This window comes from Chironomus tepperi, unplaced genomic scaffold (assembly GCF_022539635.2).
Source record: "Chironomus tepperi strain 1889 unplaced genomic scaffold, CSIRO-AGI_Ctep_v1 contig_176, whole genome shotgun sequence".
NCBI lineage: Eukaryota > Metazoa > Arthropoda > Insecta > Diptera > Chironomidae > Chironomus > Chironomus tepperi.
In genome coordinates, this window is record NW_027226298.1 from 138,226 (window position 1) to 165,092 (window position 26,867).

Sequence of the window (26,867 nt, forward strand, 5' to 3'; positions counted from 1 at the left end):
TTTCTGAGCGTAAACCGAGTCAGTCTGATATATATTTTGCGAACTCACACAAAAAATGTGTAAAGTGTCGACGCTGATCGCGAATAACAATAATTTTTTAGTGCTGTTAGTGGCGCTTTAGCATTCAAAGGAGGCAAACGCGAATGAAATATTTCCAGAATTTAAAATTCGGACATTTAAATTTACTAAATTATTAGTGACTTGAAGCATAATAAAAAGAGAAAATTTGGCATTAAGAATTTGTGCTGTGAAAGTTCTTGGACTGAATTTTATGTGACATTTTTGTATGTACGGAAAATAAAGCAATGGAAAAAATGAGGAAACTTTTAATATTATCAATAAATTTCTTGATGGTGAGTTGCATGCCAAAAATAAATCTTATACCAGGGATTTGAATAGATCAAAATCAGCCGTCGCGAAAATGCAAATATTAGCTTCATCTTTATAACGTTCATTTAAGATTTGAATAAAATTGATTATATAGTTGAACACCCCTTTTCATACAAAAGTTCAGTCTGTTTTGAACTCTGATGAATAAACATTATTGTGAATTTTTAAATCCGTAAGGAAGTAATTTTAATTAAACTTCAGCTACCACGATAGTGGGTGTTCTAATGAATATTGGCAAAAAAAATACTCACAGATCAATTGTTATACACGGCCTTCCTTATTTGACTTCTCTATCTTCTGTTCAGGAACCTTTTTAAAACAGAATTCTCTAGGCGTCGAGAACCCTTAGTCTAAAACTGCCTAAAACCCCACTGCTACACCTGATTTAATTTTTGGTCACATCTAGTTACCCACCATGCGTATATCCAATAAAAAGTAGAAAATTCTTAAAAAGAAATTGGAGATTGTCAAAAAATATTTGCCAAAAAAAAACCACAATAAGTAAACCAGCACAAAAGACAAAAATGCTTTCAGAATTCATAAACAGTCTCTTTATTGGAAATTGCCATATTGTATCGAAAGTTCTTGGCACAAGATTGATCAACCCACAGTATCATAAAACATGAATAGAACTTAAGATTTGGATTGTTTTGTGCCAGAAACTCATAAAGTCATAATTAAAAGAGCAATAAATTTAAAGCCTCAATTAGCAAGCGGGAAATGTTTTGGCATTTACTGTAAGCAGCAACTGCTCGTAGGTTCAACAAAAAGTAAGATTCTTTTAAGAAATCAATACCTTGCTGCTTTTGTTCAATAGGAATTTAAATTATTTCTCTTTATACTTTGTCTCATACTTAATGTGGGTGAATCTGGTTCTCAGATGTTTTCAAAGTCACCAAGCAATTGAGCAATTGACAAGTCTACACACATTTTCAACTTTTTCGCAGCTAATTTGGTACGCAAAATGAAAAATAACCATTACTATTGTCGATTATGGCTATAAAAGCCTCTCTGTGAATTTCTACGGTCACTACCAAGTAAATTTACATAATGTTAAAGCTATGTCAAATTTTGATGGCGATAATGTGATGTTGTAGGTTTTTTTCACATGGCAAATAAGCTCATAAATTACAAGGGAGAAGATTTCATCATCGGCAGTTCTTGATGACCGTTTTAATGTTAATTATGAACTTCAGATGGATTTTTGGTGAAATGATGTTGAATGTTGATTAAGGAACATATCCGAAATTAGTGTGACTGTATCTTTAGTCACACAATAGTTCAATTAACTCTTGAGGTCACTGAACACTTATCTATAGCAAATACATTAGAATTCATAATTTGTCAACTTCTAAACGGAACCAACAACAAAAAAAGAAATCCAGAAGTGCTAATATAACTGCATTTTGGCAAGTTGACATTACTAAAAGCTAGGGTGAGTCGGTTCACTTAAGAAACGTGTTAAGTATTAAAGATCTCTGCTTTTTTATACGCTATTCATGCAAATTTAATTTCGTCAATAGTTCAAGATCAAGAAATATTTTTGTAGCTAGATAAATGTTAAAAAGTCACTGCGGATATTGGCATGCATGTTTATTCATATAATCGATCAATTGATTTGAATTGTTGATCTTGGGTTATGAGTTTGATTTGATGATTACTTTGATCGATTTGATGTTAGACTATAGTTCCTGTGTAATTTAGATGAATGAATATCATCCATTCTTGAATTTTGCCTGATGTTTGTCAAATCTTAAGCAAACAAAATGTCCAAGAATACCAGAAAATCTAACATGTCTAGAATTAATGGCTTATTTTATGGATCTTTCACATTACAAAAGCTTCCCGAACTATTTCAGTTTAATGATATTTTTGATTGTCTAATAAAAACAAAAGTCGATAAAACATCCAGTAAATCAAGTCATTGACATGTTTACTAACCAAATCCATACATCATTTAATCTTCGTATCATTTCGGTAGCCAAAATTCCGATGAAATCTTCAATTTTAAAGTCAATAACATGTTGACTTTATCGAATAATCTGCTAAATAAAAGACAAAGAAATTTGATTGTTTTAGTCCAAAAATCAACAATCATCAGCATCGTTATGGTGATTAAAATTCGCTAAATAGATGTCAAACGTATTAAGTAACACTTTTACTATCGATATTTGCAATCACTGAATTTACTTTCGGGTCAACTTGGCTTTCTTACATATTAACACAAGATGATGATGGTAGCTGAAGCACTTGTTTATTTGAAGAAGTTACGTATTAGAAAATAATTATTTTGCAACTTGCTAAATGCGAAATTAAATAATTATCGAATACAGACTTGTTGACACATTATCAAGAGCTATTCCATTTATCGCTTTCCTATTTCCTATGAAATAATCAAGTCAGATTCTTTCCATTCATATTTTTCTTCCTTCTCAATGAATTTCATTCATAAAATGTAAACATACAGCTGAGATTATGACGTCATGAACCGCACACACGATATCAAAATAGAGAATTTTTTTCAAGTTTACTTTGGCTAGTAACCTTGAGCTCAAACACCCACGACGATTCCTAATAATCATTTTTTGTTCATTTTTGATTTGAATTTCAATAAGCATTTCCATACATAATTAAATATTTGACCAAAGAGGCATCGAAAATACGTCTTTTGTTTACACCTTATGTATATCAAACCGAAAACGTCTGTCTTTTTCCTGCATGGATGACGAAAAATGAGTGCCTATTAAAAAAACTTAATTAAAAGTTTTTAACGCTTTTAAGATTTCTGTAAATGTCCAATTATGACTTGGAATGATTTCAAGGATGGTTCTTTACAGATCTTTTGGAATGCGACAAAGTTTACTGAATCATCAATAACAGTTTTCGTTCATCATCCAGTTTACTTGGATTGATGAGAAAATTATGAAATTAATTTTTTTCTTCCACTTCGAGTTTTTAAACGCAAAAATTTTGTTTGTTTGGAGCTTAATTGTTTTCAAAAACATGTCGAATGCTGTAAAATAAGTGAGCAAACAGAACTAGTGAAATATTCACTGCTAATCTTGCGTTAAATGACAGATTTTCACGATGATTTAAATATTTGCAGATTTTCAAAAGTGTGCGTATATCCAATAAAAAAAATTTAAATTTGAATTCATAAACAGTCTCTTTAAAAAGAAAATGATTGTCAAAATTTGTTTTCAATGGTTACCTTGATGGTAATCAGTCTCTTTATGGCACAAGATTATGAACCCACGATATATAGCAATTAACAACCAAAGAACGACCACACGCGAAAAGAGAGGAAAGAATACTGTAAACTAACGATCGGTATTGCATCGTTATGCAATTCTCAAACAAATATAAAAAGATACATGCTTTCGCTTTCAGTTTTAGCATATAATAAAGCTACTGATTTGTATTAAACTCATCTAAAAGCAACATCAAAGCACAGCATAAGGAGATTTTGATAAATTTTAGAATTTTCTAAAATAGTGTTATAAAAATAATTTTTGATAACGAAATGTACTTATTGGATTTATCATAAAACATGAATAGAACTTGCAAAGACAGAGCTTCGCTCGCCCGACTTGGGTAGAATTCACTAAACTCGTAGTCAATTAGTAATAGATCACTAAACCTTAAAGATTAAATGAGCAATAAATTTAAAGCCTCAATTAACAAGCGGGAAAGTTGGCATTTACTGTAAGCAGCAACTGCTCGTAGGTTCAACAAAAAGTAAGATTCAGAAATCAATACCTTGCTGCTTTTGTTCAATGTTTAAGTCTCATCATCTGGTTATTTCTGCATGCCATATGAAAAATAACCATATTATTTATAAAATTTTATTCATACCAATGCTATTACATAAGTTAAAGATTTTGACGATAATGTGATGTTGTAGGAAAAATAAGCTCATAAATACAAAAAGATTTCAATCGAATTGATGATAAATGAACACAAAACATGATGTTGGATGTTCATTTAATTAAAATGTACCTTTAGTAGAATATTAATCTGATTCTTTGCAAAAAAAGAAATCCGCTAATAAACAGCCACTAAAAAGTCGGTTCACCTATAGATCGCTTTATACGCTATTCATGCAAATTTAATTCGTTATTTTGAAATTTTTCGTACATGATAAATGTGCCATATTGGCATCATGTTTATTCCTCATGAATTGATTTGATTATTTTATTAGACATAGATATGAGGCATTGCTCTTTCCTAAGCAAACAATATTGGCTTTGTCTAGAATTAATGAGCATATTTTATGGATTTTCACATTACAAAAGCTTTTTTAATATTTTTGAGCTTTATGATAAAACATCCAGTATGTCATTGACATGTTTACTAACCAAATCCATAATCATTTAATCTTGTCATTGAATGGATTTAATTATTCTAAATAACAATACTTTAGTCCAAAAATTTCCACTGATTAAAATGGATCAAACAACACCCCTTGCATGTGAACTTTCTCAATTACATATTAACACGGAAAGGAAAGCACTTGTTTATTTGAAGAAGTTACATATTAGCAACTCATAAAAAATAATCAAGTTGACACATTATGATGATTCCATAATTCCTATGAAAAACAAGCAGATTCTTTCCATTCAGTTTTCAATGCATAATCAAATGCTTAATGTCAGGCACGTATCAAAATAGAGAATTTTTTTCAAGTTGAGTAACCTTGAGCTCAAACACCCACACGATTCCTAATAATCATTTTTTGTTAATTTGAAATCAATAAGCATTTCCATCCATAATTAAATATTTGACCAAAGAGGCATCGAAAATACGTCTTTTGTTTAATGTATATCAAACCGAAAACGTCTGTCTTTTTTTTGGATGACGAAAAATGAGTGCCTATTAAAAAAACTTAAGGGACGCTTTTAAGATTTCTGTAAATGTCCAATTATGACTTGGAATGATTTCAAGGATGGTTCTTTACAGATCTCTTGGAATGCGACAAAGTTTACTGAATGATTAATAACAGTTTTTGTTCATCATCCAGTTTACTTGGATTGATGAGAGAATTATGAAATTAATTTTTTCTTCCACTTCGAGTTTTTAGTTGCAAAATTTTTGCTTTTTTGAAGCTTAATTGCTTTCAAAAACATGTCGAATGCTGTAAAATAAGTGAGTAAACAGAACTAGAGAATTATTTACTAATAATCTTGCGTTAAATGACAAATTTTCTTGATTTAAATATTTGGAGATTTGCAAGAATTGCAGAAAAAAAATTAAATTTTGAAATTTCCGTTAAAATTTGTTTTCAATGCTACCTTGATGGTAATCAATGCAAATTTTAATTGAACCCACGAGCAATTAACAACCAAAGAACGAACACGCGAAAAGAGAGGAAAGAATGACTCGATTGGTATGCATCGTTATGCAATCTTACATGCTTTCGCTTTCTTTCCTCTGGTTTATATTAAAAGCAACATCAAAGCACAGCATAAGGAGATGAAAGAAGTAAAATATATAAAAATAAATAAAAATGTACTTTTGTTTATCGTGCAAAGACAAAAATGACGGAGCAAAGAAAGTTGTTCGCAGATGTTTAAGTCAGTTATTTCTGCATGCCATAATATATATAAAATTTTATTATAATGCTATTCAGGAACAGAAAAATGAAAATAAAAAGAAATCGAATTTATAAATTCACAAAACACAATCATTTAATTGAATGAGTAGAATATTAATTGATTTTTGCGCGCAAACAGCCACAAAACCTATAATCGATTTTATTTTGATTTTTCACATGACAAATGTGCCAATTTCTTTTCCTCATATTTTTATTATTTTATTGACATTATGCGGCTTGCTCTTTCCTCAATATTGGCTTTGTCTTGAGTGAATTTAATTCATTTTTTAAAAGCTTTATGATTTATGGTCAATTTGTATTGAATGGATTTAATTATTCTAAACTACAATATAGACCTCTTTCCACTGAAATGGATCAAACCCCTTGCATGTGAATCTAATTCATCGGAAAGGAAAGACTTTGCATAAGACTCATAAAATAATCAAGTTTTGAAAAATAAGCAAATTTTGATGAAAAATTCCAAAACAGCAACAGTTTTTGCATAATCAAATGCTTAATGAGGCACGTGTCTCTTGAAAATACAGCCTTAAAATTACATTTTCCTTGATTTTGAATTTTTAAAATTTCCATTTTTGGATTAGTCAGGGATAATATGAGGATGTAAAGTTTGGCAACGATTATCTGATAATGAGTTAAGTGACTGACAGCTCACAGCTCAAATATTTTACGATTTATTAATCCAGTGAAATTCGAACCCACGTTGTACGATTTCCGGTTGCATACTTCTCCCACAGAGCTATCGGGAGCTACTCAACTATATAGCAAAGTCTGAATTCTCCTTATAATAGCTAATGATCCGACTGCTGATCCATTTGCTAGTTGATATCCTTACTACAGCACTGCGAATGTCATTCTGAGTTCTAAATGCTAAATATCGTGATTAAATGGATTATTATCATTAAAAAAGCCTACTAAGAAAATAAGAATTGTCAAAAATTGAATTGGTATGAATCAGTTTGCATCCTCCATCTGACGAAAACATTCATAACATGTTCTGTTGCAATATTAAGAAATTCAATATGTTTGGAATTTCTGTAGCAGTCAACAAGAATGTTTGTTCCATTGGAATTCTTAATTAAACTTCTTTCTTCTGGGAATTTCTGTTTGGCGATAACATCAACAAAAATAACCATATCAAGCAACAAAATATTACGTTTCATTTCAAGTGATTTCCCAAAATGAAACCCGAAATTTGTTGCTTATTTAAAATGTGATTATCGTGTGCTTGTGGATCGTGTGGCATTTTATATGCCAATAAAATGGAAATAATTTTGGAAATAATTACTTAATGAATAATAAGACAGTGAAAGTGTACACTTTAGTATCCATTAGCATTAAAAGTGAATAATTCATGCCATTTATGGATGTTATTTCATAGGAAAAATCGCATTACATTGTCATATTCAGAACACGATCTTATTTAAATATTGAAAGATATCCAGCACATTCTGATGATATCACTAATTCAATAATATGATTCATCAATAGGCAATTAGTAATGTAGTGCAATACTATAGCTGAATATCAACGATATTTCCTAAATCTTACTCTTTGTGCTATTCAAATAAGCTATAACGTCTCTATTTTGCGACTTATTGTAATAATATGTTAATTATTTATTATAATTGAATGAGAAACAATGAGAGTCTTTATACGCGACACACATATCTCATGTTGCAGTATGAACAAATGAGATTGGCAACGAAAAAACATTAGAATGGAATTAGACAATTGCAATTGAAATGCTTTTGAACTTCTATTTACTCTTAAATGTAAAAGGTTTAGGTATTTTGGATGAAACTTAACAGACCGATAAGGCACGATTGTTAGCTATAAGACAAATTTCTTAAACATGTGTACACAGCAGAAAATTTTTATGATTAAGGCAATTTGACGTGAATGCAATAAAGTACATACTTTATTTCAAATTCAATTACTATCAAAGTCATATGAGCTATAAATGGCAATATCAGCTGTACTTTATTTACTGATGATGGTCGTATGATATTTTATTTAAATGTATGACATCAGATGTTGGTCATGTAGGGATGGAAGTAGATTTTCTTATTGACCGACATTGAGGTTTTTGCTGATTTTTATCCATAGATCACATCTGTGAATTTGAATTCAAGCCAGTGCTATAGAAAAGTCTTAGAGGTCAAGAGTTTTGTGAGGGCGTGGGTTTGATTGGGTTTGAAGCTATGCACTGCAACTTTCAAATTCTAGAGTTTCTTAAGAAAAACATTAAAAGCTTTATGGATTTGCCGCTACTTAACCTCAAAAAGGATCATAAAACACAAAGAATTAAACTTAATGATCTGAAACGTCATATCCAAAGTCAAATTGAAAGTTGCTTGATCAATATTAATGATAAAAGCCCGGCAGCAAATCCAACATTTGCATCCCCTAGAGAATTAACTCAGCATAACCTTCCCGAGCAGCACAGTGCACCGATTCCTATTTTTCGTCGTTAGAAATGAGACAAAGTCAGCTGTCAAGACAGCTTCGTGTCTTACTGTTAATACGGCGACATAGCAATGCTCTAGCAAACGAGCTATGCAGCTCAGTCTCATGTTCCTTCCATAGATTGACACACAATGTTTGTTTAAGGAAGAAACATTTTTTATTGCGTAAATTAAATTAATGCTTCACATAGTTAAGTTCTCATTTGGTGATGCTGCTGACTCAAACACACAGTGGAAGCATTTAAAGTATTCATTATATTAAGGCATATGGTGAAATATCACAGATGAAAATGAAGTGAGTGTTTACGATTTTCTCATTACATATCTCTCTTATTTGTCCGTTCCGGTACACAAATGATGTGTAGAGCAATTAAAGTTATCTAGTTACATTGAGATATCTTTGAATGCACTTTTTTCCTGTGTAATTACATCAGTCGTACATAGGTACTTATGTGATGATAAGCATCACATGTGACGGTTTGTTTTTTCTCTATAAAAACATTTTAATTATGTGAGAATGACAAAAAATACTAATTTATACAAAGTCTATCCACCTACACAGCTATTTGATTTTATTTCGATTAATAAATAAAATCAAGTCCGTTCCAACTACCTTATACATATTGACAGCCACAGATGTATCGTCAATCATTTTTTAATCTCGACCAAAAATCAAGATATTAAATAGTTTATTGAGAGCATATAATTTACGCGATAGATGCTGTCGTGCTGTTTTATTCATAAAAATTGTTTTTAAATCGGGTGCATGATGAATGATTTAGCACATCTGATCGGTGTGGATTATGAAATAAATAAATGCTACTGTAATTTAATTGAATATTGAGTCAGGTATAGTTAGTGAGTCGAAAGGGGCTCGGTGGCGGAATGGTTTAGTACTTGGATATACAATTATTGCAATAACCGACCCTGGGGTCATAGGTTCGAGACTTGGAAGTGAGAAATCGTTCACTTGTTCTTTTTCGAATTATACGCTGTGGAAACGTAACTCACTGGCTTCATTTTGATAAACTGCAATTTTAGCTCTAGCCACTGAGGTTCTCAACTAGATCAGAAACTCAAAGTCAGGAATGTCTCATGTACCTGGATACATAATAAAGCATGATCAGCACACAATATTGAATTTTAGTAACCATGGAATCGAAACAGCAGTAGAGTCAAGTCTCTAGTATTAAGCTTTTACAAACCGATTCCCCCACAATCTCCAATTAATTTAAATAAAATAAATCTACGCACTAAGTAAATGAATCAAATCTCTATATAGATCAATGGATTTTATCACCTTCTTTAAACATGCAGCATTCTATACCTCAACAGTTCACGCATTGAAGTCTTTCGTAATATTCAATCCAATGTATGCACGAACTTTATGATGAAAGACAACAAATCAATCTAAATCACAAGAGATTTTCTTATGAATTGCAAAATTATGAATAAAGCGAGCGAATGAATGGACTGTAAAAGTTGTAGCTTAATGTATTCTAATAAAAAATGGATATTTCTTGTGTCATGGTTGAAAGATTTTTGTTTCATTTCTTTTGAGATTTCGCAATGAAAAATGAATGAAAAGAACTTAAATAAAATTTAGGTAATGGAGCAGAAGTCTTAACAAATAAGGGAGAGGTCATAAAATAGCAATGTGCTAAATACTTTTTTATGACTTCAGTAACTGTTACATACTGAATGTAAATTTAAATCATGTCCACCCTCATACATCCAGTTCAGCTTATAAAGTGTGATTCTGTGTTTCTAGAATAAACGCAATTCAAATATCCTGGATATTGTAAGCTGGCGACTACAATAATATTAATTGCAGTTCTTTGTCGATTCTTCCTTACCAATTTTGGTATGGTCAAACGTCTTCGCTGTAAATTGATCGCTACATCATCGAATAATTAAGAATTCATGGATAATTGAATAATTTTTGCTGTGGGTTCACAATGGGGCATGATTAAGGCACAGCAAACAAATTTTATGGCTTTAATTCGGTAGTAATTATGTAAACAACTAATATTTATTATCTAGTGACTCGCGCTAGGCAATTGATTGATTGAATCATGACTTTACGTTATGCACAGTAAAATTTATGGGTCAAAAAAATGCCTACAATTTTCATATATAGGAATTGACAAGCTTACAGTCATGAGCCAGAAGTAAATCGGAATTTTTATTTACTGCCGTGTATTACTTCTGCAAAAATGCGTGGTAACCAACTTTACATTTTCTATTTTTCCTGCTTTAAACTATTTTGTCCATAAAGATTGAAAAATTAAAAGGAATAAAGAACTAAAAAGTAGAGAATTGACAACATGCGGGTGTGTTAATGTAAAGTTTCAAGTCTATATGGAAATGTTCAGATTTAATTAATCATTTTGTGCTGAATCTGATTATTTTGATGTACATCCATCAAGATTTTCATCAGTAGCTAGTGTCACATTTCTACTTAATAGGAAGATTGGCATTCTTAATGTCTAACTTTATTATTTCATCTCTCTTTCTTTGTTATTCATAAAAATTGAGAACACAAGTGTCATTCAGGCCACCTGAAACTTATCATACGCAAACAGATTCAACAACTGCCAATTATCAAGAATTGCTTTAGATGAAATCGATGATATGAGACTTATTTTGAGATAAACTCAATGCCTTATGACATAAGATGTGCTGGAACATAGAATTTTTTCGAAAAGAACAGAACGAAAAATAAGAATCTTGAAAATCCTGAAAGATATGAAGTTTTAAGCATTGAATGCGGCTTGTTTTGAGAATGCTAAGTCAATAATAAGAATGAAGATAAAGAATTATTCGAATGACTGAAGATGACACAATATTTCGATTACTGGAATGAAATTTATTGTAAATTTTAAAGCAGGGTTTGATGTTTTATGATTAAATTTGAGCAGTTCAAATCTAATACTAACTTTTGTAATTGGCTTACAGTAGTTTAATTAAAAAGACTTCCTTAATGATTTATTAAATCAGAATAACGTTTATTCATCAAAGTTCAAATGCAGACTGAACTTTTGTATGAAAAGGGGTTTTAAACTATGTACAATTAACTATATTCAAATCTCAAATGAACGTTATAACACCGAAGTCAGCACGCAAATTACCAAATACGTCAATTCTCAAAACTAACTACAAACTATAGATATTTACTCATTGAAAGTTTGTTTAGCGCCTACAGAACTTAGTAGAATTTTCCCAGAATCACAAGAAAAATTTAAAACTGAGTCACAAAACATCCAATAAATATTTTAAGAAAGATGATCCGTCTATAAACAAAACTATGTTATCTTGAGTGTATTGACTCATCTCCAATCAGACATCAATAAAATAGTGACGAAAATCTCAGCCTAAAAACCCTAAGCAATAAAATTGATGTTGAAAATACGCGACGTCATAAAATGCAAAGACGTAAAAAATGCCTGCTTCGAGAAATGATTGGAATTAAAACCAGTTTGCTGCAATTTCCATAATTCCTGATTTTATCACCTCGTGCATTAATTAATGACAAAATTTTTTGTTTTTCAAAAAAAGAGTTTTAAGGCAGACTGACAAGCTGGTTACAGGTTCTTGATCTCAGATTCGTTCCATTCTGAATGAATTGTTTTTGTTATTCTGCTTAAAACATTGACTCAGACACCCACAATAAGCTTTACAAGTCACATGAAAAATATTCTATAGATTGTCATCATTTTATGACTTTATCATTCTATATTTGGCAACTACTTCCTTTAGTTTTCGTAAATTTATCGACATTGATTGCTCTCGTGTCGATGCTTAATATTTTTCTCAGAGATTATTTCTCTCACATCTCATATCTCAAATGTAAACCCATGCACAGCATCAAGCACATGGTCTTTTTGTTTATTTTTGCCTTGCAATTCGCTCAATGTATACAGCTGTAGCTGCTTGCCTTTTATGCGAGATTGAGAAAATGAGCGTAAACAGACAGTCGTCGGCTTGTTGGTTTCTTTTTTCGCGAGTTCACTCAAAATGTGTGTTAAGTATCGGCGCGAAAGAAAATTGCTTCTTAGTGACGGTTTAACATTCGACGAAAATAAACGTGATCGGAGATATTTTGTGGATTTTTGTGCAAATTTTGTGCATTGAAAATATTTTTATAAGTGCAAAGATATTCTCGAGATAAAAAATTAAGTTTCTTGCTAAATAAGGAACAAGCAGATCAAATTGAAAGGAATTAATTAATGAAAATGTGAAAAACTCTAATTGGTTGTGCATTAAAATTTAATTAAAGTACAAAAAAGGAAATATGAAACCATACAAAAATAATTTTGTGAAATTCTTCTTTAATATTTTATTGGTATGTGTCAATTCTTTTTAATTTTGGATATAAAAATGCAAATGTTTATTGCCTAACTTGCAAATTTTCAAGGTGCAATGACTTTGGAAATTTTAATTTAAATTGTTTGGATTATGGTTTAATTTGTGCTTCGTGACTGCAAATTGTGGTTTAAATCTTCAATTTCATGCATGCTTTGAATTGTTATTGATGCTGAACTGCTAAGAAATTTTTCTGAATAATTATGTTATAACGTCCATTTGAGATTTGAAAAGTATTTATTTTGCATAGTTGAGAACCCCTTCTTATACAAAAGTTCAGTTTGTCTTTGAACTCTGAAGAATAAACATCTCAATTATTTACAAATCCATTTGAAAGTCCATTTGATTAAACTACATTTAGACAATTACAACAAATAAGATCCAATAAGACTTAGAAATCAGAAGCTTTTAAACAATTTGAAAAAGCTCGATGTGCGACTAGAATCAAAACAAAAAATAACAAAAATAATTCTATCAAATAATTCATATCCAAGCCTGCTAAACGTTCACAAATTGACACCCCTTGTGAATCGCAAAATAATTGAAATTCTTCTTTGTCTTCAATCCCATTTAAATAGTGAATATTTTGAAAATTCAGCATTGAACTTGCTCAAATAGATGACTTAGTATAATGTCTTAATTTCAATTGTTTAATGACATTGAATGAGTTCAGAAAAAAAAAGATTTTTGCTATCTTCTGAAGCGTGCAAGAAAAACAAAATTGTTGCTCATTTTGAGGAGCATTTGAAATATCTGCATGCATGTGCTTTTGTTTAGTGATGCTAATTTGATATGACACTTTTGAATGATTGTTTAATTGCTTTGACATTTGGATTATCCGTACTTAAGATTCATTCAAATTAAGTAAGATTCATCAGTGTCTGACTTGATTCAAAGAAGGATTTTGCATGTAGACATCTAATAAATTTATGTAATCTTGAGCATGAAGAATGTTTACCTACTTAGATTTAAATTCATACCACACAAAAAATGACTAGTCTTAGACTGAGCAGGATAATTCAAGTCCACAAAATTATTGCAAATTTCTATGTACGACGACTTAATAAGTTACATAGCAGTTGAGACGATTACGGCAATTGCTCAAGTGCAATCATATTTTTGTTTTGAGATCAAAAACACAGTCAATTTTGAAATTAAATCCATTTGCAAAAATTTTCTGGCAGGAGATTTATTTTGCGGCAAATCTATTGGATTGTTAACTATTGTTGCGATCTATTTGAAACAATTTTTTGTGTTGGATATAGGAATTATTAAATAATTTTGTTCATGAATAATATTTTAAGAAAATTGAACATAATTTAAATTGAAAATCGGCAATAGGAGGTCAATGAGGTCTTATTGGCATTTAGTCTATTAGTTCCTTCTGTTTTACAAGCTACTTAAGGATCTAAATAACTTAAAACTTGTGTAAATTCACTTCTTATGCTGGTCCTTAAACGATTCTAAATCTTAAATTAATTTATGTTTCTGGAAGGTGCGGAATTGATCAAGATCATCTAAATCATTTCCGCACTTTTGACTTATCTAGTTCTACAAATTGGCAATGATAATTTGAAATTCTGAAGCACAGAAATTGACGAATCATTCTGGATATACTTCAATATTGTTTATTTATTCATTTGCCAACCTCAAAAAGTTATATTCTTACATAAACATTTCCATAGACTTCACCCAGCCACCGATCATTCAAAAATGTATCGAAAGTGTGAATTGATAATCCCAGATTACGATTAATCATTTATTCAAATCAAATCACCAGCATTTTCATCATCTATTCACAAAAATAACAAATTGATCGTGTTAAGTTCCATGATTAATTTGATTACAACCATGTAAGCACTCAATTGAGCCTGAAAATTGATTTAACAACATATCAGTATATCCATTTAATTAAATTCCAAACATAACATATCATTTGTGCAGCAATAATAATATTTACCTATCCATAAGCCCATGTAAATTAATTAATGTTATTATTTTCACATGAAAATTCCCATCTCAATAAAAGATAATTTATCGGTGCTTTAGTGTCAAGCAAATTGCATAATTCAATCCGTTCTCACGTGCTCACACTGCTTTTCTCCGTCGAATGGGGACGTTCGGAAGTGATGTCTGAATTTTGGGCTGTGAGGAAATTTGGTGATTTATGATATTCCTTACAAATTAGGGGAGAGGGGTCTGAAAATAGCATTTTTTAATAGACGTCATAGATGACGACCCCCCATGACGAAAGCAAAGTTTATCCCAATGAACTGAAAATGTCATTAATCAAAACAAGCAAAACACATATATAGGGACTTATAGAGTACATAGAAACCCATAAAAACACATATAACAATCAATATTTCAGCCTAATAAATACAAAGTATTAAGTGCATGTGAGAAAAGCTGAGAAAAGTGTAACAAAAGACGACGGAATTAATGTATGAGTTTATAGTCGTATTGAGTCATACTTTCACTATCGTTTGAATTTTTTTCTTACTTCTTCTTTCTTTTCACTTTATGTTTTCAATGTACATTGCTGCAAAAACTATATAGGCATATATATAAAAAATGTAAGTGAATGAGGCATTGACTGAAGAGGAAAGAAACTAGTTCTCTTTCATAATTTTACTTTATTTTGCACGATTTGCGTAGCATTTGTAGGCCACTAATGATGTTATGTATTTATTGAAGAAAATGAAAAGCAATACGTGATGTTATGGTGCATATTTGAGTATAGATTGTCGTCAAATCGGAATTACTTGGATGGATGATTTTAAGTCATGATGATGATGAGATTTTATTGATTATGGTGATGATTGGTTGCCTGCGGGGATGATTAGGAATGAGTCAGCTTTGAAACTTGATTTGTTGTTAATTTTTTTGCTGGAATTTCTAATTTTATCAGTTTTACACTATAGTAATCAGACCGTCAAGTTGTTATATTTATGCAAGCTTTTGCCGGAACTGGAAACATATAGTCTAGCTTATTGCTTGCTTAAGATTAATTTCTACATGATTTAGGACAGTGGAGGATAACTTTGCCGTGATCCGTGTGGTATGTGCGGTTTCGACGGAGGATACCATCAAGGTGTTCTGCGAATAATGAAATATTGCCCTTCATTGATCCAGGGTCTAATTTGTTTAGTATATATTCATATTTAGTCTGTTCTTAGAATACATTTCCCAAAGTAACACAAATCTCTGTTTGGCAGCCATTCAGAATCCACGTTGATTCCTTCCCCAACTTTATGTAGCACAGGTACAATTATTGTCACGAACAGCTTATTAATTACCCCAAAATCTGCAAAAACCTTCTCTTGAAATAAAACAATTTAAATTAATTTTCAATAATCCCCCAAGCAGCACATAGCAAAGTTCATAAGCATCGCACACAAAAGAACGCAAATCCGCTACACATGCAACATTTCGTCATTTTATCCTCTCACTTTTTTATAGTCTATCTAAACTTAACATCTACCTGATAAATGTCATAGTTGAAAACTCCAGTTCCAAATTACGTGATTCTTTGTTTGCTTATGACCCCGTCATCTGAAACTGTCTTGCAATACAAAAACCACAGTAATCTTAAATCCATAAAGCTTTATCAAGTCATAAATTCCACAACAGTCAATGAAATAAAAAGTTTTTTATGCTTCCTAAATTTTTACCATAAATTTGAATGGGAAGGAAAAAAAAATAACAATAAAGTCAGCGGCAAAACTCACGATTGAATTTTTGATATTTCATTTCTCATCACAGTGCGTATCGCTAACCTTGAACTCTTTTCCCACGCATATATATTCATAATTATGTCTTTTTATTTCTATTGCTTTTCTTGTCTTGTTTGTTTATATTTTTTTGTTTATAATAAAATATCAATTCACGGTCTGAAACTGATGTTGTAAATTGACATAAATTTCCTGTCGACAATTGCATAATTTTGGAAAGGAATGTCACTTCTCCATTCAGTTTAATAGAGTGCAAATTTCAGTCGACACATTGTGTACTTGCGTGCCATTGAAATGCTAGAAAGAGATACTTTTGATCCGTGCCAAAAAGTTTCATCATGTCTAACAGCTTTTTTATCATTGATTCAAGATTTTCTGCTTATTATGTCTTGTTTGATGTAAATCCAGAGATTAAGGCATTTCATAAATATTATGAATATTAATTGGAGCCTAATTTACTTAATTTATGAGGCATGTCCAGGGAGGATTGTGATTAATTTAAACATTTATGAAATTAGCTTATAACACGCATACTTTAATTAATTGAGCGCGTTGTCAAAACTGTGAATTTGTAATTTTTAAACGATTGATCACTTGATAGGTGATTACTCATTAATCGGCTGATGCTTAAGTGAATTAATTCAATATTTACATGATATTGTGTAAGGTGCGACGAATCAGAAATATTTGTGGAATTTTATAAGTATCTAAAGCTTGCGAATTTGATACGTACTGCTTTTAATCTCTAACAGACCCGATCAACACAAATTATTCATTGCAGCCAATTGGTAGCTGTATGGTTGCTGTATGGCGTCCAAGTGATAACTTTCATGTCAACTGCCTTAAACATTGCCATTTAGATGCCATGTGGCCACTACCTGACTGCCATGAAACATGTATCGATCGGGAGACAATCAGCATATTCATTAAAATGAGCGTGCTAATGAATAAACTCGATCATTAGAATTGGGCATGTTCATTTTTGTGACTAAACTCATAAGCATGCTCTGTTCTAATCTTAGATTGGCCTTTGACGCACTGTAAGGTAGAGCCAAGAACTGCTGACCCATTTTGCTGAACCCTACATTCAAATGATGTGTTACTCGAGACAAACATAAACTTGACCTACGACAAACAACAAGATTATTACTGACTTTATCAAGTAGCATTGAACCTTATCAAATAATTAAAAATAAACAACAACTCTATATATAGCTTAATTAAAACCCAGTCAATCTAGTCATACTATCTAGTGAAAGTTATGACATACGTTCAACATCATTATCTTTAATTTCTCAAGGAAATTTATGCTGATCTTGAACTTGAATGCATCAAACGTGAAAAAAATAATGTTAACAAGACAATTTTCTCGTTGCTGTAACAGAAGCAATTTAATTCACACTTAACATTCACAACTTCCTGTGTCCACAAATCATTAGAGATGAGCGCGAAAAGAGAAAGATTGTAAACAATTTAATCGTTAACAGCTTAACTCATTTGATTTCAATGAGATTTGTCATTGCATAAGTTGCGGCTGTAAAACAAGTCAGCAGAGTGACAAAAAACACATGTCTGTTTGGTTCAATTTAGAAGATGTTGAAATTATGCAATTTTTTGTTTGTGGTATACAACTTTTACTTATTCATGTCAAGTGTCAGGTGCAATGTTAAATTTTAAATGCGCGTTGAATGATTTGCTTTCACAAATCTATGCCTACTGAATGGGACAAATTGGAATTAAGACAACTAAAGTTTTGTTTCATGGATAGGTGCAAACAACTTTCAACAGATTAATGAATTAGGCTTGATTGAAAGATTTTGAACAAAGAATTTTTGTGAACTTTTAATTTCAAAATTTAGTAATTAAGCAGCAATAACTTGAGTTGCATGCTAATTGGATGAATTAAGTAACCATTTTTGGGGTTCACTGTTTTGTTTATGGAATAAGAACAAGAACTAAAGCAATTTTGCATTTTAAGTTGCTTATTAACTTCTGGTTAATGGATTTTGAATTGAATTGTGCAATTAAGAACTTTATAGCTATGATGCTAAGACATTGAAAGCATTAATCAGAATTCCTAAGAGTTCATCTTCATTTCAATGTATAATTACGGCCAAAAAGGTTCACATGTGTCGACATCAGCCGTCATGGTGTCTTCAGTGCAACCTTGTGTCTCACCGGCAATACAGCGACATAGAAGTGCATTAGCATCTAATCCCTAACTCACTCTATTGCCATTTAGCCTTATTATTGACCAGCATAACAAACGCATGACATTTAGACACTCAACATTATCATCTCATTGGCAAAATTTATTCAAATCTGTCACCATACATAATGTAAGAATGAAACTACGTTCACTTCTCATCCGATCCGAAGGTTGATGATTCATACATATTGCATATCTATAGCTAAGCTTTTGAAATATTGTTGAACATAAATTTAAAATATATTATCTGATTATACTTCTTTATATCTATAAATAAAGATCGCAAAATTGTCGACAGTCAAATGATCAAAACAAAAGAAAATGTAGTGCCTAATGTGTTTCCTCTATGTCTATGCTATTCTATAAAGTTGTGCCTTTTAATTTAAAATAATGAAAAGGCTTTTCAAATTGACTTAATTTTTTAAATTAATGACAAAATTAACGCTACGCGCACGTACTGTGAGGATTGTTAGGAATGATTTCATTCACATTTTCAATGTCAAGGAAGTAATGAAAATTCGTTTGTTGATGTAACGTGATCTGTATTTCACATTAAGTAATGCATATATTTAGTCAGTAAATCAATAATTATCTTTCAACATGCCTAAAAGACCTATCCGATGAGTAATGAGTGCTTTGTATAGTGAATACTTGATTACTAAGTGCTTTAGTTCATTTGAGATCAGTGCTGTTAATATAGATGACTGGATTAGTTAGTGACAAGAAATTTAGACAAGTCGTAATTCATATTTCGAGACAATCGATTGATTCGTAAGTCCGTTAGGACCGGTAAAGTCTAGGAATGACATCATTTCATGTTCAACTGAATCATACCTTCCTCACAACCAGCCCTAACACAGTATTTAACCCAACCTTAACAAATAGCAAGATAATAACACTGTAATTAGAATATATTATCGCTGCTGTGCCCGCATTAAAAACTAAAACAGTTCATTATTGTCAAAAGCATGTCAAAAGTTAAAGTCATTATGGTTGAATCATGTATGTATGTTAAAGATTACGGGAAGTTGTTAAAACAGCAAGGTAGCGATTGCAATATGATATAATTTCATTTAAAATTTTACAGCATATTAATGACTCCCTGAAAGCTTTTAATAAATTGTTTAAAGATCAGTTTGTTATTTTAATGGAATCCCACTCTATGGCTATGACTATGAGAATTAAGAATGAGTGGAAATGGCATTATGAATCGTCAATGGTACTAATACACGTCTAATTGTTCTGTACAAAAATTGCAAATTCTATTAGTTTTCCGTAAATGGAAGTTCCAATAGAACACACCACGTTTTGTATTAACGGCAATTTCGTCCAGTCATTCGATTTGGTTTTAGACAAAAACATTCAAATTATTTTTATGTAAAAGCAAACAAATCTATTGAACTCAAGGCATTGACACTCTAAGTATGTATGGAATCTACTGGAATATTGAATGATGGAATGATGATATGCCATAAATATCTTGAGTTTTTGGATGGAATGTATGGATTGTTTGTATATGATGTCAAGCTTGTAACGGGGCTCCTGTCCTGGGATCTATGACTTGAAGACAAACATGTAGTTAGACTCCGTTAGACCTCCAAGCTTCCCCAATGCTGAAAAATGTCAATTTGAAACGATCCCAAACAAATCAATCGAGTCATCATTGAAATTGTTTCCACTTATATCGTGCATAAAATTTCCTTGGCAAAGCATCAGCACAGAAATATTTTTGTAGGCGTGAAAAACAATCGAGGTATTCAGAACATCAATTTATTGATTAGTTTGCGAATATACGCCTTCAACTTATGAAAACAAAACATTCGTAAATCACGGAATAATTGCATTCTCTGTCTATTTTATGTACACTGCTTTACGCTACATCTAATGGCGCTTATTTTCTTTCCTCTTTGTTATTTTCATTTTTCATAGCTCGCATAAAGCAAAAAATATGCTCATGCTGTTTTTTTGCCATTATTAAGTAATTTCTGCTGCGTTATATAAGGTACTTCCATATCGAATTCTTGAGTTTTCCTCGTACACACTTATGTTGTTGTTTGATTAATTGAGGTTGGAACTGTTTTTGCGGTGCCAATTAATACTAATTTACCTTATTTGGGTTAGAAAGGCTCATTTTTTAAAGAATCAGGAACTGAACTGTAATCGGATTGATACCTAAGCTATTTGAATAGATCATAGTATTTTAAATAGTTCCTTCAGGTGCATTTCTTCATTACTTTAGATCCAGGAACAAGTTCATCACGATTTTACAACAGCAAGACTTATTTTACAAATTAATCAAGCAATAAAGCGAAGAAAAATCATCAACAAGTAACTAAATCGTGCCGCAAGTCCATAAAAGTCTATGCTTCTTGCAATATTTTACATGACGTCGCAATATGATTAAAATTCAGCAACACTTTAAATATTATTTTACATCTATTTCTTCAAATGTCCATACATCCATGGGAATTGCTTTAATTTGACCGAGAAACAATATTGTGAGTCTATATGCTCAATGTAGCTGTATGTTACACCCACCAAATTAAAAATCATTGAGAAAAATCAGTAAAATATTCATTAATAAGCTGTAAAGGTTTGAAATTAGCATTTGTGGATTCCGTGACATTGCCTTTCAAATTCAACTACTTTGTGTCCACTCGAATTGAATGTTCTTGCAAACAAAAAGCTGCGTACAATTGTTGTGTACTTGATTGAGATTTAAATTGATGTTGAGGCAATTGACTGCACTAACGTGATTGAATTGACAAAGTTTGTATATTTTCTTCAAAAAGACCTTGTTTTTCACTTCAAACTGTGACTAAACATGAGTTGAACGACATTTTTATGCGATTCAAAATAAGAATTTTCGACTAACATTTGGAGCTGCCAAAATTGGTCATTTGAATTTGTTGTATCAAGAGCTTCGACGTCGTTGAGAATAAAAACTGAATTGTTGATTTTAAGAAATATTTTAAATTTTTTTGACATCCACGCGATTTAATGTTAGTGACTTAAGTGCTGAATTCAGGGTTGTTACCACAATATTATCAATGATAAGTTGTTATACTTACTTAAATGAGATGTTAGATATGAAACCTAATTGATTTTTAATAAATTAATTTATTTTTGTTTGACAATTGAAAGCACACTAAATTTTGTATGAAAAGGGGATTAACAACTGAAAAAGGGGAACTCAACTAATTTTTGTGGTGAATACAATTTGAATATTAAATGACAGTTGATCTACATATTCTAGAAATATCAATAAGATAAACTTTCGGTACTGAAATTGAGCTTCAAATAGTGAAAATGTAAAGTCCAGACATGTGCAAAAGTGTCTAAAAACAAAATATGTACACTTTAGTCATGACAATACCAGCTTATATATTGCGATTTCTAATCTATCCAAAATTCCATCAGACCATTCCCAAAAATTTCTCTAATAATCTACGCATTATGACCTCAGTTAGGTACATCCAAATTTACTTTTCACTTCATCAAAAGTCATTAAATAAGCTTAGATAACAGACATTCCAATAATCGAATTTATTAACTAAATTTGGCAACAAATCAGATAAAATGCCGAGATGAGATGGCTAAAAAGCTTGTTGAATTTGGGATTAATTGATACCCATGTATTAAAGTAATCTTGCTGATTTGTATGAACTATTTTGTGCATACATCCATTAGATTCCATGACATTTGCAACATTTCCTCTATCTTTAAATTTTATTTAAGTAGCTCCGATGAAATAATACTATAATTAATGATTTTATGTTACCTTATCCAAATTGGTATCTCTTCATCTCTGTCATATTCAATATTTCTCATTTATACTCCCAGCAGCGATGAATGGTAATTGTTATATAAATGTAAACTAGAGCTAAGTTTTTGAGCTTATTGTTACGTTGCATGCGTCGGTTAAAATGTAGTATCAAGGTAAATAGTAATCTCTAATAGCTAGTTAGTTAGTCGTCTCAATTGCTATGACATGACAAATGCAAGGAAGAAAATCAATTTTAAGATCATTATAAAAATCAACAAGCAAGCAGCCAATTTCATTAATAAAGCTTTTCAGACATGCAACAAGAATTTTTTTTGTGGATTATTATGTAAACTACTTTGGGCGAATACAGTCGTAATTATGGGGGCGTTGTAATTTCTGTCTCGAGTCATAACTCTCGGTCTGATTTTGATTGATATTCTTGCCTGTACACAATGAGAATAATGACGTTATTTTGTATTTAATTACGAGTCAATAAGGCATGTTCATTAAAGAATTGCTGCTTGATGTGGTTTTTGGATGAATTGTGGGTTTGAAAATTTGCAAATATAAAGTACAGAGGCACGAGTCTGAAAAGAACACACACCAAAATTCCCACCTTGAACTTCATTGGAAGGAGAAAGAAGAGATTAGTTCCTTGATACTACCATAATTCGAGGAAGGTTCAAGATCACGATGCTGTAACTTATTTTTATGGAAATACAAAAATCGTGTTTTATGTTATACATATCTCATTTAAAGGCACTGCACATGCGAATGCTTTTAAGTACTCGAAATGGATGTTTCAAATAAAAAGACTAAACCAAGATCACGCATTACATTATTTGATGCTGCTCAGGCACGCACATTTTCATGTAAATATTTGATTAAATGAGACCATTTTCCATTATGGCAATCGTTTATTCAGCATTTTATGCTTCTCTTAATCGTTATTGATGATTTTACGGCACATTAAAGACGATATAACCTTAAAAATTTACATATAAGTCGCAAAAATTTACATAACCTCTAAAAATGTATTTACTCTTCCTTATTGCAGATCATTCACTTTTCTCATGCAAATTGGGGAACTCCAGGCAGTAGTCAATATCACATCCAGACAGATGAAGGACCCGATCGGTTCTTTAAGTACCAAACTGATAATGGTCAGTTTAGAAAGGAAAGACGACTACAAGATGGAACTGTAATCGGAACAAATGCATGGATTGATGGACTCGGATATTTGAGAATGAATGAGTACATTGCTGATCATGCAGGATATAGAATCATGAGTGCCAAGACAGTCTTTGTTGGAAAAGATCGTCATATTGAGGTAAGCCAACTTAAGGATTAATGTGATCCAGGTAATATTAATTGATTTCATTAACAGGAAGCGATGAAAATGGCAAAGAGTGCCCCAAAATCATCCGGAGTTCAAGTGACAACAACAAGGATTCCAACAACTGTTTACGTTCAAACAACCACAGCAAGACCAGTAACAACAGCCATTCCATACACAACTCCAGGTTATTATCACAACAAGGTGCCAACAGTTGATATTCGTCCACATTCACAACCACGTGATGATTATCCTTCACATACAAATTTTAATGACCTTAATCATAATGTATTGGCTTATCCAACAAATGACTTATCCCATGTGCAGAAGCCATCAATTTATTATGAACTACCACTTGAGGATGGCCCAAAACATCATGAAAGCTCATTGCCTACAATCATTGTGGTGCCAACATCGACGCCATCATCAATCGAAAATGAGTCTCATTTGCCTCCTATTGTGATCCATCCATCATCATCATCGTCGTCGTCGTCGTCAGTTAATGATGTTAATAATGTGAAAGATGAGTCTCATTTACCACCACTGGCTTACTATCCATCATCAACTGTTAAGCCTGATATCAAAGATGAATCACATCTTCCGCCAATTGCATACTATCCATCATCAACTGAACGTCCTTTGGACTATAATCATGTGATTCCACTATCAAGTACACAATCGAGTATCATCAAGACACTTTCAAATGAACTTTTACCGCCAAGAAATGGAGATGATTCCTATGATGCAGTAATTCCAATCACATCCCGTCCAAAAACTCGCTATCGTCCATCATCATATCGCCATGAATCGTCAACAGAACGAACCATTGTCGATTATGATAGAAATGTCATTGATGCTGCAGCTTCATATATCTCGCCAACATACCAAAATAATCCAAATAATGTTCCTTTGTTTGACAGAAGCAAATATCAGCAACAACAGCAACAACAACAGAAATTTCCATATTACGATGGCGTTGGTGTAACAGCTAACGGCTTCCGTTATTTCTTACCTCGACAATATCAAGAAGAAACGGAAAATAAAGGAGAAGATAGTCGCGATGGAAGTTATGGTTATATTGATCCATTTGGCATACGTCGAGTAGTTTATTATAATGCTGGTAAAAATGGATTCATTACACGAAAAAACAATCGATACGTTGGCTTTAATGCAACACCATACGATCCACGACCAAATTAACACAATTTTCTCTATAGTTTGCACTTAATATAAGTGAACAATATGCGGTCGATGGAATAAATGCACCATAAAATTCATAACATCGTCTTCTGTATTGTGTGAGACGTAAAAAACCTATTGTGATTAATTTATTGAAAAAAATAAGTAACTAAGTTAAGCTAATTTAATTAACTCATCTCCTTATTTCCATTTTTGCATTACTTTTCCTCTTATTGAGTATCAAAGCATGAATCTCGTACTGTCCTGAATTGGCATTGAAAAACCTCCTACACATTAAGTAATATACAGACACGTAAATTATATTAAGTAATTAATTCACAGCTTTAATTTATCGAGAGACATGGTGGGAGTCTATCATAAATGACGTCTGTCTTGTTTACAATCTTCATAGTTGCAGGCCCCTCTTAATGTGTTTAACCTCACTTGAGAGGCTTGTTAACGAGGGGAAGTAGAGACATCCATGTTACGTATTTTATGAACGATCCCCATGTCCAGTCTCAACTCGAATCATAAATTAAGAAAAATTTACAGCATCGCTACAAAAAAGTATGAAATTTTATGCTCCAGAGATTCCTTCTGATAAGATGGCCATACATGAAATTAATATTTATCATTCCTTACATTTTATCCACCAATTAAAATGAATAATCACTTGCCATATGAATGAATGACTGTATAAATGTGCATATATGTGTGTCTGAGTGTCATAAATCTATCATTACCATTTTTACTTTTTTTATTATTTTAAAAAAGAATTATGTAAGTGACTTAGACATGAAATAAAAATTTCTTTTCAATCTCTCCGTACTGACTAGTTTTGGAACTAGCCAAACACTTCCGATTCGGAAGAAATTTTTTTTCAGAGTCATTCACAACAAAAAACTTCTTTGCTAATAGATATTTCATTGACTCTTTATGGTCAATAATTTTTGATGCATGGGTGTTCGAACTGGCTTTTGGAACTGTCTGGATGTTTGATACGAGTTGCCTCGAGGCAACAAACTTCATTTGAAATTCAAATTCAACAAATTTAGACATTTAAGAAATAACAGCTTAAATAATTTTGAATTTTCTATGAAATTTCATAGTTTACTACCCCTAATTCTTATATAGTAGATTACCCCTTAGCACACTTTAATATGAAATTCAGAAAATTAATCGGTTCTAACACAAAATAACTATGAAGATCCACTTGCAAAGCAAAGTTTGACAACCACTGCATTAAGAGATATGGAAACATAATACATACAATTCAGGAAAGACAAAACAATTCACACAGCATAAAATGCATACAAAAAGCAATAAACAACTATTTTAAATTGTTTTATTATTCCATATCTTCATATATCTATCAAGCTAAGCATATATGATCAACTTAATGAATCATGAATCAATGAGTTTCCGTTATAAAGAAGACAAACTTTTAATTATATCATACCCTACTGCCTTTACATCATTCCTATTGTGTGTTTGGACTGTATGAATGACTGTCATTAATTTTTAATTTAACACAAAAATAAAATTTAGACTTAATTGTCGATATTTAAAGGAAAACAAAATTGTTAAGGAACAAATAATGTAAAAGAAAAAAGGAAAAATGATATGTAAAGCCATAACGAAAGAATAAAGGTTCTTGCAAAAGAAGAATTTGTATATTATTCTTAATTTGGTATTGTCAGAATTATAAGTTTCAGATAAGAAGCCACAAAGTCAAAGACGCCCTTCTTCCCTTCTAAATACCTACCACAACAACTGAACGATCTCTAAGGTCTGCTAATGTCTTATCAA

The 26,867-nt window shown here is 31.5% G+C and overlaps 1 protein-coding gene across 2 annotated transcripts; it reads left to right on the forward strand.

Annotated features, from left to right (window-relative positions):
- Positions 1-100: 100 nt before the first annotated feature.
- LOC139089169 (uncharacterized) lies at positions 101-26,726 on the forward strand. 2 transcript variants are annotated; one of them, XM_070638621.1, is made up of 3 exons: positions 101-353; positions 23,601-23,873; positions 23,931-26,726. In XM_070638621.1, exons 1-3 carry the CDS (start codon positions 306-308, stop codon positions 25,077-25,079), a joined length of 1,470 nt encoding a protein of 489 aa, XP_070494722.1. In that variant the 5' UTR covers positions 101-305; the 3' UTR covers positions 25,080-26,726. The 2 variants fall into 2 exon arrangements, with proteins under 2 accessions (XP_070494722.1, XP_070494721.1); XM_070638620.1 differs by lacking the exon at positions 101-353 and adding an exon at positions 11,771-12,814.
- The last annotated feature ends 141 nt before the right edge of the window (positions 26,727-26,867 follow it).

Coding starts and splice junctions, on each gene's coding strand:
- LOC139089169 (XM_070638620.1), top strand. CDS start 12,764: ATGAAACCATACAAAAATAATTTTGTGAAATTCTTCTTTAATATTTTA. Junction 12,815..23,600: donor TCTTCTTTAATATTTTATTG/GTATGTGTCAAT, acceptor TCCTTATTGCAG/ATCATTCACTTTTCTCATGC. Junction 23,874..23,930: donor GAAAAGATCGTCATATTGAG/GTAAGCCAACTT, acceptor TTTCATTAACAG/GAAGCGATGAAAATGGCAAA.